Genomic DNA, 15,318 nt, shown 5'->3' on the forward strand with positions numbered 1-15,318 from the left:
AGGCTACACGTCTCAAACCATTTGCTACATATTAGTGGTATTCCAAAACCTAGCAAGCTTACAACCTAAAGAATTAAAAGTTTCTCAAATTGAAGGCTGACAATTCTGGCCAAATTTGAAGGAGAATCACATGTATCCCACACAACGAAGGCATTAGCTGCATGCATAGCTCAATGGGGAGAAAATGCATCCAAAAAAATTGTTTCTCAAAATGTTTAAAGGTGCAGTGTGTGAATTTTAGCGGCATTAAGTGGTGAATTGCAATCACACAAAGCTCACCTCTCTCTTTCGAAGCACATAGAGAAGCTAGGGAGGCCATCAAAGGACAAAACGTTTGTTGTCTGAGACAGCAGAGAATAGCTAGCGCTCTGTAGAGAAGTTTGTCCATTTAGGGCTACTAGAAACGCCTTAGCATCACAAAATGGCGACTTCACCGTAAGGGGATCCGCGGTGTATGTAGATAGAAATGGCTTATTCTAAGGTAATAAAGCATATCGGTTCATTAAGGAAGGTCTTCATACACAACTAAAACCTTGTTATGTTTATTCTATCGCATTTAGATCGTCATAAATGTTACACACTGCACCTTTAAAATACTGATACAAATATTTGAAACCATTTAGCAACATTCTAACATCAAACCAAGATGATGCACTCACATTCTTATGAAAGTGCAATGCAAAATAGGATGGAAAAAGTCCTGTCCTTCTAAATAAAAGAGCCAATCGGCAATCAGACAGCACAAGCCAGTGCCACTTGGACCAAGAGAACTGGTAGTAAGAAACAAGATTTGGACAGCTCGTAACAGATTCTGTGGCTGATTTGAATTATTTTACTACAATACGAGAGGGGCAAGCAGTTTTTGAGATTTCAGGATTTCAGTCGATAGGATTTGGTCTTGGATAATACCGGAAACTGGAAATACATCGAACTCCACTGGGATTGGCTAAGTTATACAAAGACCCTTAAGGAACTCTATATGGGGGGGAAATGAAATGGGAGGGGAAATTATATTTCAGTGCTTTTGTGTAGGTCGCTTGCATTCTCTTGCAAAAGGCTTCTGTTCGCCCAAGAATCTTTGCATTAGTGGCTACAGAAGGACTGAAATTAAAGTTTGCAAGCAAATGCAAAATGTATCAGGGGAAACTGCCTATGGTCCAGTGTGAGGCTCAATCTCAGTTAGGATGCTGCCATAGAAGGCAGTGGACAGCCAGACAGCTTGCTTGGTTTTGGAACAGAGCTTAAAAGCAGTGGTTCTCATCTTCTCTTTTGACCATTTTTTAAAGGACCACCTATCTAAACGTCTACAGTAATAAATAAGTTAAAAATATGAATTTAGCATTTAAAGGTGCATGCAACTTTCTGTCGACTAGAGGGCGCCTATTCTAAACAAAGGCGTAGTTTGAGTGCAGTATCTTGGGACATGTGGTCTTCACCTCACAGCCGGTGGAAAATAGGACACAGGCAGAAATCATGTTCATGGATGCGGTTATTAACGTTACTGTAGTGTGAAGGACAGAGTGTTGTGGAGCTGAGCACAGCCGCTGGAGCGATTGTTACACAAACACACCGGCGCTTTTACTATGGCGGGACACAGTCGCTGGGGGCCTGCACTATTTCCGCTTTTCCGGTCATGAGTATAAGGTAAAGCAGCTCTGTTTATCATATTAAGCCCCGTTTCCACCACAGGAACTTTTCCCAGGAACCAGGAACTTTGGGTGGTACTTTGTGTGTTTAGACCGCAGGAACCAGGGTCTAAATGAAGTTCCGGGTAAATATTTCCCCCTCCAAACGGCCCTGCTCGCGAGGTAGTACTTTTTCAAAGTTCAGGAACTTTCGAGGGCGGGACTTGGGCGCTGAACATGCTGATTGGTTTAGCTCACGCAGCATTTTAGTTCAACGGGCATTTTTAAAAGTCTTTTGCGAGGTTCGGTCTCGTTCAGTAAATATCAGTCTTGCTCTCTGTCTGATGGCGTGCGTTCGTCTCAGCCATCTCACGTGCAATGTCCGTAATAGCTGATAATAATATACATTGTCATTTTAAATCTAGCTTTACAAGCTTTCTGAATATGCTGCATGCTGCTGAACCTGCATATTAGTGCTCTTTTTTTGGGGTAAACTTTTTATTTCGTAAGTAATGAAGATAATGTTGGAGAAATGACACAGCGTATATTGCCCCATGCAGTTTTTACTTTAACTGCGCCTGACAGAAGATTTTTTTTCCTGAGATGATTATTACACTTTACAACAAATAAATAGCTATAAATAATACTGTATTAGTCCTGGTGGCCGTTAAGAGTTGCTATGGCTACAGTAAACAGACTCCAGCTGCTGGAGAAAACAGCGTTGACATTTTTGATGCGGCAGACAAACTGCATGTGACAAAATGATTGCGATTGAAAGTCATCACATGTAAACACCAGATCGGTTTAGATAACGTCTCAGGTAAACAGTCCACTAAACCTTTCAATCGGTACACACAAAAATGATTTCTGTCCTTCACTGATTTGGAGGAGCAGTCGCGCGCAGTCCTACATCACCGGACTAATCTGCCTTATCTTCTCGGAACTTTAGATCGCGGTCGAAACGCAGACAGTTGCAGGTCTGGGGGGGAGAAAAGTTCCTGTAAAAAAGTTCCTGGTACAAATTGTTCCGGGTAATTTTGGTGGAAACGGGGCTTTAGATACATTTAAGTGTTTAAGTGTTTAAAATGATGTTATGACGTTACTCTGTGCGTTCGCTCTGCACTGCTGTGACGTTCACACTGCTAAGAGAAAAGCGCTTCTGCAGAATAAAAACGAGATATGACGCAATTGACAGGCGACTCCCTCAAACGCTATGCTGACACGTCCCGGGTCCTTGGTTAAAATAGCAATTTTCTCACAATTTACAAATGGTTGGAAACATTTGGGATATTCGAAGTACTCAACTGAACAAAATATATAACACTGGCCTGATGGTTTTTGGATATTTTACTGCAAAAATACTACATAGTGCACCTTTAAGTCGAGATTGTAGTCAGTACAACTCAATTTAAATTATTTTAAAACTTTGGGTTCAATGGAAGTTTGCAAATTCACCTAATGGGCAGAGGTTGAGAATCAATGGCCTAAAGGTATACAGAAGCAAAAATACTTTTTCACAGTGAAACCTAAAGGGATAGTACACACAAAAACCAATCTGCTGTTACAAATCTGTATGACTTTCTTTCTTCTACCGAACACAAAAGATATTTGAAGAACGATTCAACTGTAAATGGCCATAAAATTTAAACATTAAGACATTGACCAAAAAGAAAAACATACATGTTACTTTAAAAAAAAAGAAAATCTGTGTTCTGCAGAAGAAAGTTCTTGGGTGAGCTATCCATTTAATTTGTACCATCAATGGCATGTTAATTGGAAGCATGTTAAAAACTTGAAAACAGTGTTGAAACACTTAAGATACTAAAGCTACTATAATGGTGGATGAGAGTTATGGTGTGCCCATACAGTAGAGAAACTGGTGGCTGGTCATCCTTGTACGGCGTCTTTGGAGTTCCTGCGAATGTGATGAATTAGAGGAGGGCATTCGACATATCACTGCTCTGCCATCGTAAGCAGGTTGTTTTCGAGTGCTTGTACAAGTGACTGGACTGACTAAAGCGTTTGCCGCATTTCAGACAGGCGTACGGGCGCTCCCCCGTATGAACTCGGATGTGTTTCTTGCAGTCCGTCAGAGTGAGGAACGTCTTACAGCAGATCTTGCAGGCGTACTTCCTGGCGCCTTCCACCACTAGCACGTTATGCTCGGAAAGTGCCTTTTTACACTTTGACAGAACATCTGCAGAGGCTCTTGTCAACTGGGGTAGAGGGTTCAAGTTGGAGTTGCCACCGTTTTGACCTACAGTGACAGAACCCTCAAAGTTTACTCCATTGAGAAGCATTGAGGAAGAGGATGAGGAAGCAACGTCAAGTTGCTGAGGGCCATCTGCAAGACTTGAAGCACCTCCTGGCGGAACTTTGGGAGCGATGCGCCGGTATGAGTGGCACCCTGCAGAGCCACCCCTAGATGAACGAGGGTAGGTCTGTAATCCCAAAATGTTACGCTGGAACTCGAGCGCAAGCTGGTCCACCGATCCGCCACGAGATGTCGTAAATGAAGAGGATGATGCTATTCCATCATGCATTGGCCGTAGAAGGAGGGACTCTGGCTGCAAGTCAGAGCAGACCTGCGCCTCGCCTGGAAGGAGGTGCAGAGAGGAAGATGCAGAGTTGATGGCATCAGTAGGGAGGAAGTAGCGAGCAGAATCATGGTCAGCTTGAAACTCTCCGGTTGTAGTGTTGGGAACATTGTCAACACTATGGGTAAGGTTAGATGACGCTCCTCTGCCAACAAAGGTCTTTGTGCTGAGGAAACTGGTGATGTGTAATCCAGAGGAGGACTCCAGAGCCTCACTGCAGGAGAGCCCCTCTCCTCTTCCTCTGTCTTCTGACGCTCCTAATCCTTTGTTTCCTTTAATCAGTAGCTGAGAGCTGGGCTGAGGATCGGAGAAACTGCGCTCACTGCCCTCCGGACTCAGCTCCAGCTTTTCTCCAACTGGCTCCACCTGAAGAAACATCACATTATTACAAAGTACTAAAAACGGACTAATACAAAGAATTTACAAAGCAAGTACTAGTACATATACTAAATATTTACAAAGTCCATCTTGGTGGTACCCCCTGGCAACTATTTTCTACATACGCAATAAGCATAGAAGCTCCATCTAATAGAATATGTATTAACTCAATGACAATAATTGTTTCAATAATATATTTTTAAAGCAGCAATAAAACAGAAGAAGTGTTTAAAGGTGCACTATGCAGCTTTTGTCCACTGGAGGGCGCCTATGCAAAACAAATGCGTAATTTGATGACGCAAAGTGTGAGTGCAGCATCTTGGGAGATGTGGTCTTCTCAACACAGCCGGTGAAAAATAGGACTCGGGCAGAAATCACGTTCATGCATGCGGTTATTAACGTTACTGTAGTCTAAAGCAGAGCAAGACCGAGTGTTATGGACCTGAGCAAAGCTGCTGGAGCGATTGTTAAACAAATACCCGCCTTGCGAATACCGGGACTTTTATTATGACGGGACGGGACTCATTTGCCGGGCGTCTGCACAGATCCGCTCTTCCTGTTATGAGTTTGAGGTAATGGAGCTCTGTTTATCATATTAGATACATTTAAGTGTGTTTAAAACGATGTTATGACGTTACTCCGTGCGTTCAGTTGTTCACACTGCTAAGAATAAAGCGCTCCTGCCAAATAAAAGCCGAAACCGAGGGTAACGCAGATATGACGCAATTGACAGGCGACTCTCTCAAATGCAATGCTGCAACGTCCCTGTCCTTAGTTAATTGTCCTTAGCAATTTTTTCACAATTTACAAATAGTTGGAAACATCTGGGATATTGTGGGTACTCAACTGAACAAAATATATAACACTGGCCTAGTGGTTTTTGGATATTTTACTGCAAAAATACTACATAGTTCACCTTTAATTTAGCTTCTTTTGTTCAAAATCTGAGAAAAAGAAAAGAAAATCTGATAACAAATGTATTGTAAATTTTGTTCTTTTGCAAACATAAATACACACACTTATCTCTTATGCTCACCGAGACTTTTTATGTATGTGATAAAAAAAGGGTCAAAAACAGTAATATAATTTGTAAACTACTTGTATTAGTAGGGATGCACCGAAATTTCGGCCAAAAAAATAGCATTTTCGGTTTTTGACTGAAAAAAGGCCACAAATATGACCTGAAAATTAATAACCGTTTTCTATTTGAACTCTTTCCCCAAGTTGCCAGCCACCGCCAGGGTTTTTGACGATTTTGACCAAAATTGTAATAGCCCACAGAATATTTTGTTTTATGAATACCGGAGCATGCAATACATAAAAAGAAAGAGCTGACCCTATTCATTTAAACAAAAAAATAATATGGGTAAGTTTAATTTAAAAAAGCAACATTTTGAACAAAAGCTGAGAAAAACAAATTTGTCAAAAACTGCTTTCAGATCAGATTCAGAGCGATGATTAAAAACAAAAGTAGTAGATTGAGTCCATAAACACCTCTAATGCTTGCAGTCCTGTTGCTCGTCCTGGGTCCACATTTCATTCAGTTACATTAGATCATTTTGATTCATATGATGTTAATGTTGATGATCACGTTATTTTTCAAATGCATATGATTACATACGATCGCTTCTTTTACTCCGTCTTCTCGCATATGTTTTTTTTCATCTGGAGATTCAGTACTCATTCAGAAGATGCATAACAGCGCCCCCTAGCATCTGACAGTGAAAACACAGAAACCTGGAAAATTCCGTTTTTGGCAGGGAAGCATAACGGAAAATCCCATGTTTGGCGGGGAAAGAGTAAATATATTTTTTTTAAATGCTGCTCCAGTCTTCAGTATCACATGATTTTTCAGAAATCTAATAATCTCATATGCAGATTTTTTGCTCAAAAAACATTTATTATCAACGTTGAAAACAGGTTCTGGTTAATTTGTGGAAACTGTCCTTCAATTTAGATCAATTTAATGTTTTTTACTGATCAAATTTTTCACAAAAAAAATCTTCCTGAACCCGAACTTTGGAATGGTAGTGTATATATATTTTTCAGGAACAATATATGAAGAAAATCATTAAATGACAGTATTTCCTTTTGAAAATGGTTAGAAATCTAAAATAAATATTACTTTTCTATAATCGAAAGGCATGCAGTTTGTTTCAAAGGGAAATTCAGGAACCAAAATACTAAGACACAAATCATGTGCACCTAAAATCTAGTAATAAAAATATGTTTCAGTCCCACTAGCTTAATATCAAAAACAATTACCTGGTCGCTCCCTTCTGCCTGAGAGGTAACATCGCTAGTCTCATCAACAGCCTCGGGAGAACTCAGTGGCTCACTCTTCACCACGACCTGCATGTGCTGCTGCTCCTCTTCTTCCTCACCTCCATTCTTTATCTTCATCCCCTCGCTGTGGTGATGGCTCGCATCGGGGTATTCCTCTTTACGTGGCAGCAGCAATGTTTTTTCCGGCCCTGCTCCCCTGCCTCCATCTGACTGGCTGGGAAGTTGCATGTCTTCATGGGTCAGTCCCCTTCGGTACTCATCTTGCTCTAGTAAACCACCATCATCCCCCTGAATGACCCCAGCAACGACCTCATCCACCATCTTACTGTGGGAATCTGGAGAGAGAAGCTCCTCTCCAGCCTCTCGGCCCTCCGATTCCCCCACAATCCCCTCCACCTGTGAGGAGAGGCGCGGCCTCCCCCGCTCTGGAGCGATCAGGGTCATGGGCTGTTTGCGCTTCAGGAAACGGCGTGTCGGGTGAGAACCATGCTGATCCACCAACCCACTAACGCACCCTGGTCCCGTTCTCCTCCCGGTCCCCGTTCCCCCATCTTCAGCCCCATTCAAGGCGGAACTGACCAGGCTCAAACCGAGCTGCTGCAGCAGGAATGAGCGCTGGAGATGAGAGTTTGCAGCCGCTGCTGCTTGCTGCTGCTCAGCGTGATGCTGACCTCCACGGTCTGCCGGAGGAGACATGGGCAGAGTGCGAGTCGTAAGATAATGCTTACAGGCTTTTACCACAGCATTCAGATGCAGATGAGAAGCAGCCAATAAGACATCCATAACGTTACTCTCTCCTAGCATCAGCGTGGATGTGTACATCATGTCCATGAGAGCAGCAAAGGCTTCAGCGGTCACAACCTCTGAGTCCAGGTGGATCATCCTCGTGCTGGCGTCTCCCTCAGCAGCAGTAAACAGTGCTCGGAAATGCGTACTGCAGGCGGAAAGCACAGCACGGTGGGCCTTGAAGTGACGGCTGCCTACCATGATCACACAGTCACACAGCTGTCCGTGCAGCCGCTGGTAGTTCAACTGCTGGAAGATCTGCTCGAAGTGCCCTGGGAAATCCATGACCTGAGAACAAATAAGGAATAGATATGCAAGATGAACGTTAAGTTGAGGAACTATTTAATGCTCAATCAGTACAGACTACACTGCAAATACATTTTTACAGTTACATTTCTGAAATTGTAATTAAAACAGGATTATTGCAGTACTGTGTGTTTCACAAGAAAGTACCATTTTAGACTTTTTACGTCAAAATTTCATGCTATATGCAACGTGTTACTTGCCATTTCTTTGTAATTATTTGTAAAAAATTTACAAACAATTTGAGGGGAAATTGCTCCTAACTACACTACAATTTTTCAGTGCAGACATAATCATCATAGTGTAGGCTATACAGAATCAGACTTCTAAGGGTTACAAAAAGAAACGTTAACAGCATATCTTTTTGATTTGATTTATTCATATTGGTTTATTATTGGTTTCTATAGACATAAGATATAAAAGTAAACAGTAAAAAAAATCCAGATAAATACTTAGATTTATTATCAATATAGTAAAAAAAACAACATTAGACAATAAATCAAAGAATCTTGATTTATCTGTACATTTTATACACACAATAAACACCAACTAATTTTCTGTCCTGTGATAGCACAACACCCTACATCTGGCAAAACCACATCATACAGTTAATAGCGAATGACTCAAAACAATCAATGGTTTACTGCAAAATGATTCAGTTTAACTAACCACACCCCTCATCCCACCTTCTGATGCAGAAAATTCATTCAAGTTTTGAAAATCATAAATCAACACTTCAGGCAGCAGTCTCAATAATGCAATAATAATGTAATTTGTCACAACTACTAATTGTGAGACTGTCTAAACTGACTGTCTGTGCTTTTGGTTATTTATTTTTCTGACACACCAAAGGGTGTATTTTAAAATAAAGGAATGCTAAAGACATGCAATAATAATAATAATAATTCAATAATTATTAGGGCCTAAGTAAAGAAGGTGCAAAGGCACTGTATACATTAGTGATCCATTATTCTTCCTCCCGACCTGCTCATGAAGTCTATTGCTGCCAATAGAAGCACATGCAGGAAAATTATGAAATTTGGCACACAGATAGAGGAAAGTCGTATTATTAACCATGTGCAGCAAATAAGGAGTCTCTAATACTGGCATTGCCAGTATTTTGAAGCTTTAGTATTGCAATACTACTGTAGTACCGCTATACTGTTCAACCCTACTCTCAACCATTTTTAATCTCTTTTAATAGGCTGCTATCAACCTAGTAATCATTATCAGTAAAATCCACTATCGGTCCACCTCTAATGAAGACCATTTATTCAGGAATTACACATACCTTTTGGTCAAAACTTACTGAAATTACAATATCACGATACCCTGCAGTATTGTGTTAATTCATAATTTTACAAAACGGACCAAATTTTCACAGATAGATGTAAATGAAAACCACTAGTCTATATTTTCCTCTGAATAATTATGAGAGTAAACAACTGGCTATTGTTACCATTCAAATGAAATCAGTGTAAACAAAATCCATCTTAATAAGTGGCATTTAGATGTATAAAGTTTAATGCTATTTAGAGGTATTATTACTGCATTTTTTACACTGCAATTACAACTGCATAAATAATGTTGTAAGAATAAAAATGAATACAAAATTTTGAATATAGATTAGAATAATAGGCTACTTTTAAATGGGAAACTAAACCCTCAAGTAGAGCTTCCCTTTGACAAAAAATACACCGGACAGTGCATGGACGGCCGAAATATACTTGGTAAATGGACTGCATTTATATAGCGCTTTTAACAAACCCTATGGCCATCCAAAGCACTTAATTACTTTGTCATATTAATGATATTACAAGTAATTGTATTTGTAATATTTGTTGCCGTTGCAAAGCTCCCAGCCATACTTGCATAAAGTGTGCCTTTTTGTGCTTGGCCCCTTAATTGCTGCTTAAAGCTATATTTGCTGTTATTGTTATGGTTTTAATATTTATTATCATCATTACTCGTCTGAATGTGCTATAGCTTTAATAATTAAATTAAAAAACAGTAATGTTCCATAAAAAAAAAACATGTAACTGTTACAATGGTACAACAGTTTACATCAAAAATACCACTTTGGCTACAACCCCTAACCTATTTTACATTATCTTATAATGGGACCATTATTATCACATCAACAAACAATGTACGAAAAATTTTTAAACGGTCTGCTATCTTGTAATCTTCGATGTTTTAATTATAACAGTGTTGGCTACTACCAGTGGTAGTAAGAATAACTTTACAGCGGAACGGAAGTCATGGTTACCATGGTGAATTCTGTTCGTGGTAAAGTTATCTGAACATCGTTGATCATCATCTGTAGTTTCCGTTCAGCTAAATCAGAGTATATCAAAATATGCGTCAAAAAAATGTAATTTACATCCTTTTTAAGCTAAGTCACCAGTAAATAATAAATCTGCACGTACCGCAAAATAAGACAAAGAACGAATTTTATGTCTGGATGTCCTATTAAGAAAAATAATGCTAACAATAAAAAAAGGAAAACGACCCATATGTAGACATGCGATCAGACTGATAACAGCTCGTAGTTTAAAGGTGCAATTAATAAATACAGCAAGAATGTATGTTGGAGGATAGATGCTACTCTGTTAGCTGCTAGCTCAGTTATCTCACATTATCCTGAAACACACTTACTTTTGACGTTTATTTCATGCGTCTTCAGAGAGTCCGGGTTTGTCCTCTGTTAACATCCAAAAATACAATGCGAAAGCTTCCCATGATAGTTAGGCGAGGCACTGGCCTATGGAGTAAGACATACAATAAAGACGGGTCATAGGAGACCGCATCAGCTGCCCAGGCGCGTCTACATATCTGGGAGCAATACGTGAACACGAATCTCATTCCGCCACCTACTGTCCTGGAGAGTGTATGGTGGGTTATACAAAACGACAATTCTGTCATCATGTAATTCCTGTATGACTTTCAGCAAGCAGATTTGGAAAAAAATTGGTAACGCTTTGGTTACAATTGACTTCAGTTGTATAGGCGTTGGCATAGCCTACACAAAAACATTTAAAATACCAAAGAAACATTTACTGAAGTGCATGTGTTCATTCAGTCAAAAACTCCTTATTCAATTATTTATAAATTATGTTGATATTTCAAATGTGTGTATTTTATTATCGTAAAAATGTATTGATTAGGCCTAAATAAGTAGAAGCATATGATTAGGAACTGGTATCAAGCTAAACTTTACCGGTTACACATCCATAAGTAATATCCATGACATCTCAAAGCTGCTCTATTGGACTGAGATCTGGTGACTTTGGAGGCCGTTTGAGTATAGTGAACTCATTTTCAAGGTAAAGTCTACTACAAGGTAAAGTCGACCAATGGTCTGTTGGACGCCTGGCTCAATGATACAACTCGGGCCCTCGAGCGTAAATGGAAGAAGGACAGGCTGCATGTGTCACTGGAGAGGTTTAGAGACAGTATGGCCACCTATCAGAGAGCACTGAAGGAAGCTAAAGGGCAGTACCTTTCCTATCTCATCAACAGCAATAGCCACCGCCCTGGAATTTTATTTAATACTATTAATTCTGTCATAAATCCAGTGTCTGTTGCCATGAATGATGTTTCTGAAAATACATGGAATGCATTCAAACAGTATTTTTTGGACAAGGTTTTGCCATTACACAAGCTACTACTTTTGCTATGCCTTCTCATGCGACGCAACGTGTGTTAGAGAACTTTGATTCAGTTACTCTTGTGGACCTCAAAAAAGCTGCCCTCGAGTTGAAGTCTACCATCTGCCCTCTAGACCCTGTTCCCGCAAGGATTTTGAAGGAGGCTGTTGACGTCATAGGTCCCTGTCTTGTCTCCTTCATAAACAGCTGTCTTAGTTTGGGTACTGTTCCTACTGCTCTCAGACACGCCATTATTAGACCATTGCTCAAGAAACCCAACCTTGATCCCTCCATACTGTCCAACTTCCGCCCTATTTCTCACCTGTCATTTCTGTCTAAGTTGATGGAGAAGCTTGTTTTCGCCCAGCTCCAGGCTCATCTTCAACTGCACGTCATTGGTGATACATTTCAGTCAGGTTTCAAGTCTAGACATAGCACCGAATCAGCGTTACTGAGTGTCCATAATGACATTCTTGGTGCCCTGGATAGTAAAAGCTCAGTTGTTTTGGTGTTACTGGACCTTACAACTTTTGACACTGTGGATCATGCTATACTCATCTCTCGTCTTCAACATGTTGCTGGTCTGCAGGGTGCAGTGCTAAATTGGTTCTCCTCATACCTCACTAACAGAACTTTTTCAGTAATGCTTAATGACTTTTCCTCCTCGGTTTCCCCTATGTCATCTGGTGTGCCTCAAGGTTCCATTCTCGGTCCTATTCAGTTCTAACTTTATATGCTGCCACTTGGTCAACTCATCTCCAATCACAACGTTCAATTTCATTTCTATGCAGACGACCTCCAGATCTATCTACCTGTGATTCTGAGTAATCGTTCTGCAATGGACCCTCTCCATAATTGCCCACAGGACATCAAACAGTGTCTTTCCCAGAATTTCCTTCATTTGAATGAAGAAAAGACAAAGTGCATCCTGTTCAGCCCAGATTCATCTACCAGATCTTTTAGTTTTGGTCCTGACTCATCTCAGTTTGCTCCCACTGTGCGTAACCTGGGTGTTATCTTTGACAAAAATTTGCAGTACGATAAACAGATTGGTGCAGTAGTGAAGGCGAGCTTTTACCAGCTTAGACTGCTCAGTAAGGTCAAATCATTCTTGTCCCAAGCTGACCTTGAAAAAGCAATTCATGCTGCAATGCCCTCTACACTGGACTAAATCTATCACTCCTCAGTCGGCTTCAGTTGGTACAAAACGCGGCAGCACGTCTTCTATCCAACACCACCCAGGCATTCACACATCCCCTGTACTCCGCTCGCTTCACTGGCTCCAGGTGCGGCTTAGGGTGGAGTATAAGGTCTTGCTGTTCGTGTTCAAGGCCATCCATGGTCTGGCCCCGGCCTACCTCGCTGAATTATTAACGGTCTACCAGCCAGCCAGAACTCTCCGCTCCTCTGAAAATACCTCTCTGGTTATTCCCAAGTTCAATTATAAAAAGTTTGGAGGCCGGTCATTTGCCGTCCAGGGACCAAAGCTGTGGAATGCACTTCCAGCACACCTACGAAACATCACTGTGTTGAGTGTTTTTAAATCGCAGCTTAAAACACTTATTTATACAGTACAAGTTTTTAACATGTAGCCTCGGACTTGACTGCTATTTTATGTACAATTATGTTGTTGCTTTCTGTTGTCCTTTGCTGTTTTTACTGAAAAGTGCCTTGTGCTCCTTTTGGTTGTTGTAAGGCGCTATATAAATAAAATTTGATTGATTGATTGATTGATTTTCATGTTCAAGAAACCAGTTTGAGAAGATTTGAGCATTTGTGACATTATCTTGCTGGAAGTAGCCATTAGAATACTTTGGTCATAAACAATACTCAATTAGGTGATGCTCAACTTTAAACAACGCTCAATTCCGTTATAAAGTGTCCCAAAGTGTGTCAAGACAATATCACACACCATTACACCACCAGCAGCCTGGACTGTTGATACAAGGCATGTATCTATGCTTTCAGTTGTGCACACCAAATGCTGACCCTATCATCTGAATGATGAATATTTCAATTTTGGTGAGCCGTGCAAATCGTAGCCTCAGTTTCTTGTTCTTGTATATACTGTGTGTATACACATTTCATAATTTTGTAGTGATGGGGCCTAACCCATTTATCTCTAGAAAAAAAAAGAAAAAAAAACATTAGAAAGGGGATTATATCCCTCACAAAAAAGTAATGTTGCATTACCATAGTGCATTATATCATATGGTGATACCATGGTACATAAAGCTTGATACTGGAATTCACATATCATGATATATTACATGGCATTCTGGGTAATGTCCACACTTTGTTGTATACAGTGTAAAGTGTGAAGAGTGTAGGAGAGGTGAGTCTATTTTTGGTTACAATCAAGGGCACCCTAGTGAATTCGAGGTCACTTGGGGTGCTAAATCCTCCCAGTACTCATTCAAGTAGGTCTCCCTATAACCCCAGGGTATGCACATGAAGCCAAGTACCCATGAAACAGGCAATCATGAAGATATGCTCCATGTTTATAGCCATCTAAAAATGCAGTGCACAAGAGTTTAAATAGCTTAATAATAATAATAATAATAATAATAATAATAATAAAATGTGTCTAGGCTGGAATAACAGATTAAAGTGTGATTGAAATCTATAGATAAAGATGCAACTAAAATTAAGTGCAATAAAAGACACAAATGCATATTTTGGATGTTTTCTTTTCACTAGTCTGAAAATAGATATGTTATGGAAACAAAATATGCCATTATCTAAAAACTGTAGTCTAACAACATTGTCTAGTGAATGAAATATGATTAGTGCACAAGTGGAGTTAACAAGAAAAATTCATTGACTTAAAGGGTTAGTTCACCCAAAAATGAAATTGATGTAATTAATGACTCGCCCGAATGAAGTTCCACACCCGTAAGACCTCTGTTCATCTTCAGAACACAGTTTAAGATACTTTAGATTTAATTTGAGAGTGTATCCAAGTGTATGCACAATATACTGTCGATGTCCAGAAAGGGAATAAAAACGTCATCAAAGTAGTCCATATGTGACATCAGTTGGTTAAGTATAATCTCTTGAAGCATCGAAAATACATTTTGGTCCAAAAATAACAAAAACTACGACTTAATTCAGCATTGTCTTTTCTTCCTTGTTTGTGTTCAATCGACAAATAAAGATTCAAACGGTTGTGAATCAGCGTATTGATTCATGATTCAGATCGCGTGCAAAACTGCTGAAATCACGTTACACTGGCAATCTGAATCATTGATCGATTCACTGATTCATAACTGTTTGAATCTTTATTTGAGGATTGAACACAAACGCGGAAGAGAAGACAATGCTGAATAAAGACAAGTCTTAGTTTTTGTTATTTTTGGACCAAAATGTATTTTCAAAGCTTCTGATGATGTTTTTATTCCCTTTCTGGACATGGACAGTATCGTGTGCATACGCTCTCAGATTACATCTAAAGTATCTTAAACTGTGTTCCGAAGATGAACGGAGGTCTTACTGGTGTGGAAGTTCATTAGGGCGAGTCATTAATGACATCAATTTCATTTTTGGGTGAACAAACCCTTTAAAAGATACAAAATAAAAACTGATCAAAACAAAATCAAGAAAACTTAAACACCTCTATATAATTCAATAGGGTGCTATCATACCCAATATCAACCTGGCCCATGCAAAAGATAAATAACTACAAAATGCTAA

General features: G+C 39.8%; 1 protein-coding gene across 1 annotated transcript; it reads right to left on the reverse strand.

Moving 5' to 3' along the window:
- Positions 1-256: 256 nt before the first annotated feature.
- LOC137073384 (zinc finger and BTB domain-containing protein 5) lies at positions 257-10,821 on the reverse strand. Its single transcript, XM_067441797.1, has 3 exons — positions 10,634-10,821; positions 6,866-7,960; positions 257-4,588 (listed from the first exon to the last, which is right to left on the reverse strand). Exons 2-3 carry the CDS (start codon positions 7,955-7,957, stop codon positions 3,557-3,559), a joined length of 2,124 nt encoding a protein of 707 aa, XP_067297898.1. The 5' UTR covers positions 7,958-7,960; positions 10,634-10,821; the 3' UTR covers positions 257-3,556.
- Between the last annotated feature and the right edge of the window lie 4,497 nt (positions 10,822-15,318).

This window comes from Pseudorasbora parva, chromosome 4 (assembly GCF_024679245.1).
Source record: "Pseudorasbora parva isolate DD20220531a chromosome 4, ASM2467924v1, whole genome shotgun sequence".
Taxonomy (NCBI): Eukaryota; Metazoa; Chordata; class Actinopteri; order Cypriniformes; family Gobionidae; genus Pseudorasbora; species Pseudorasbora parva.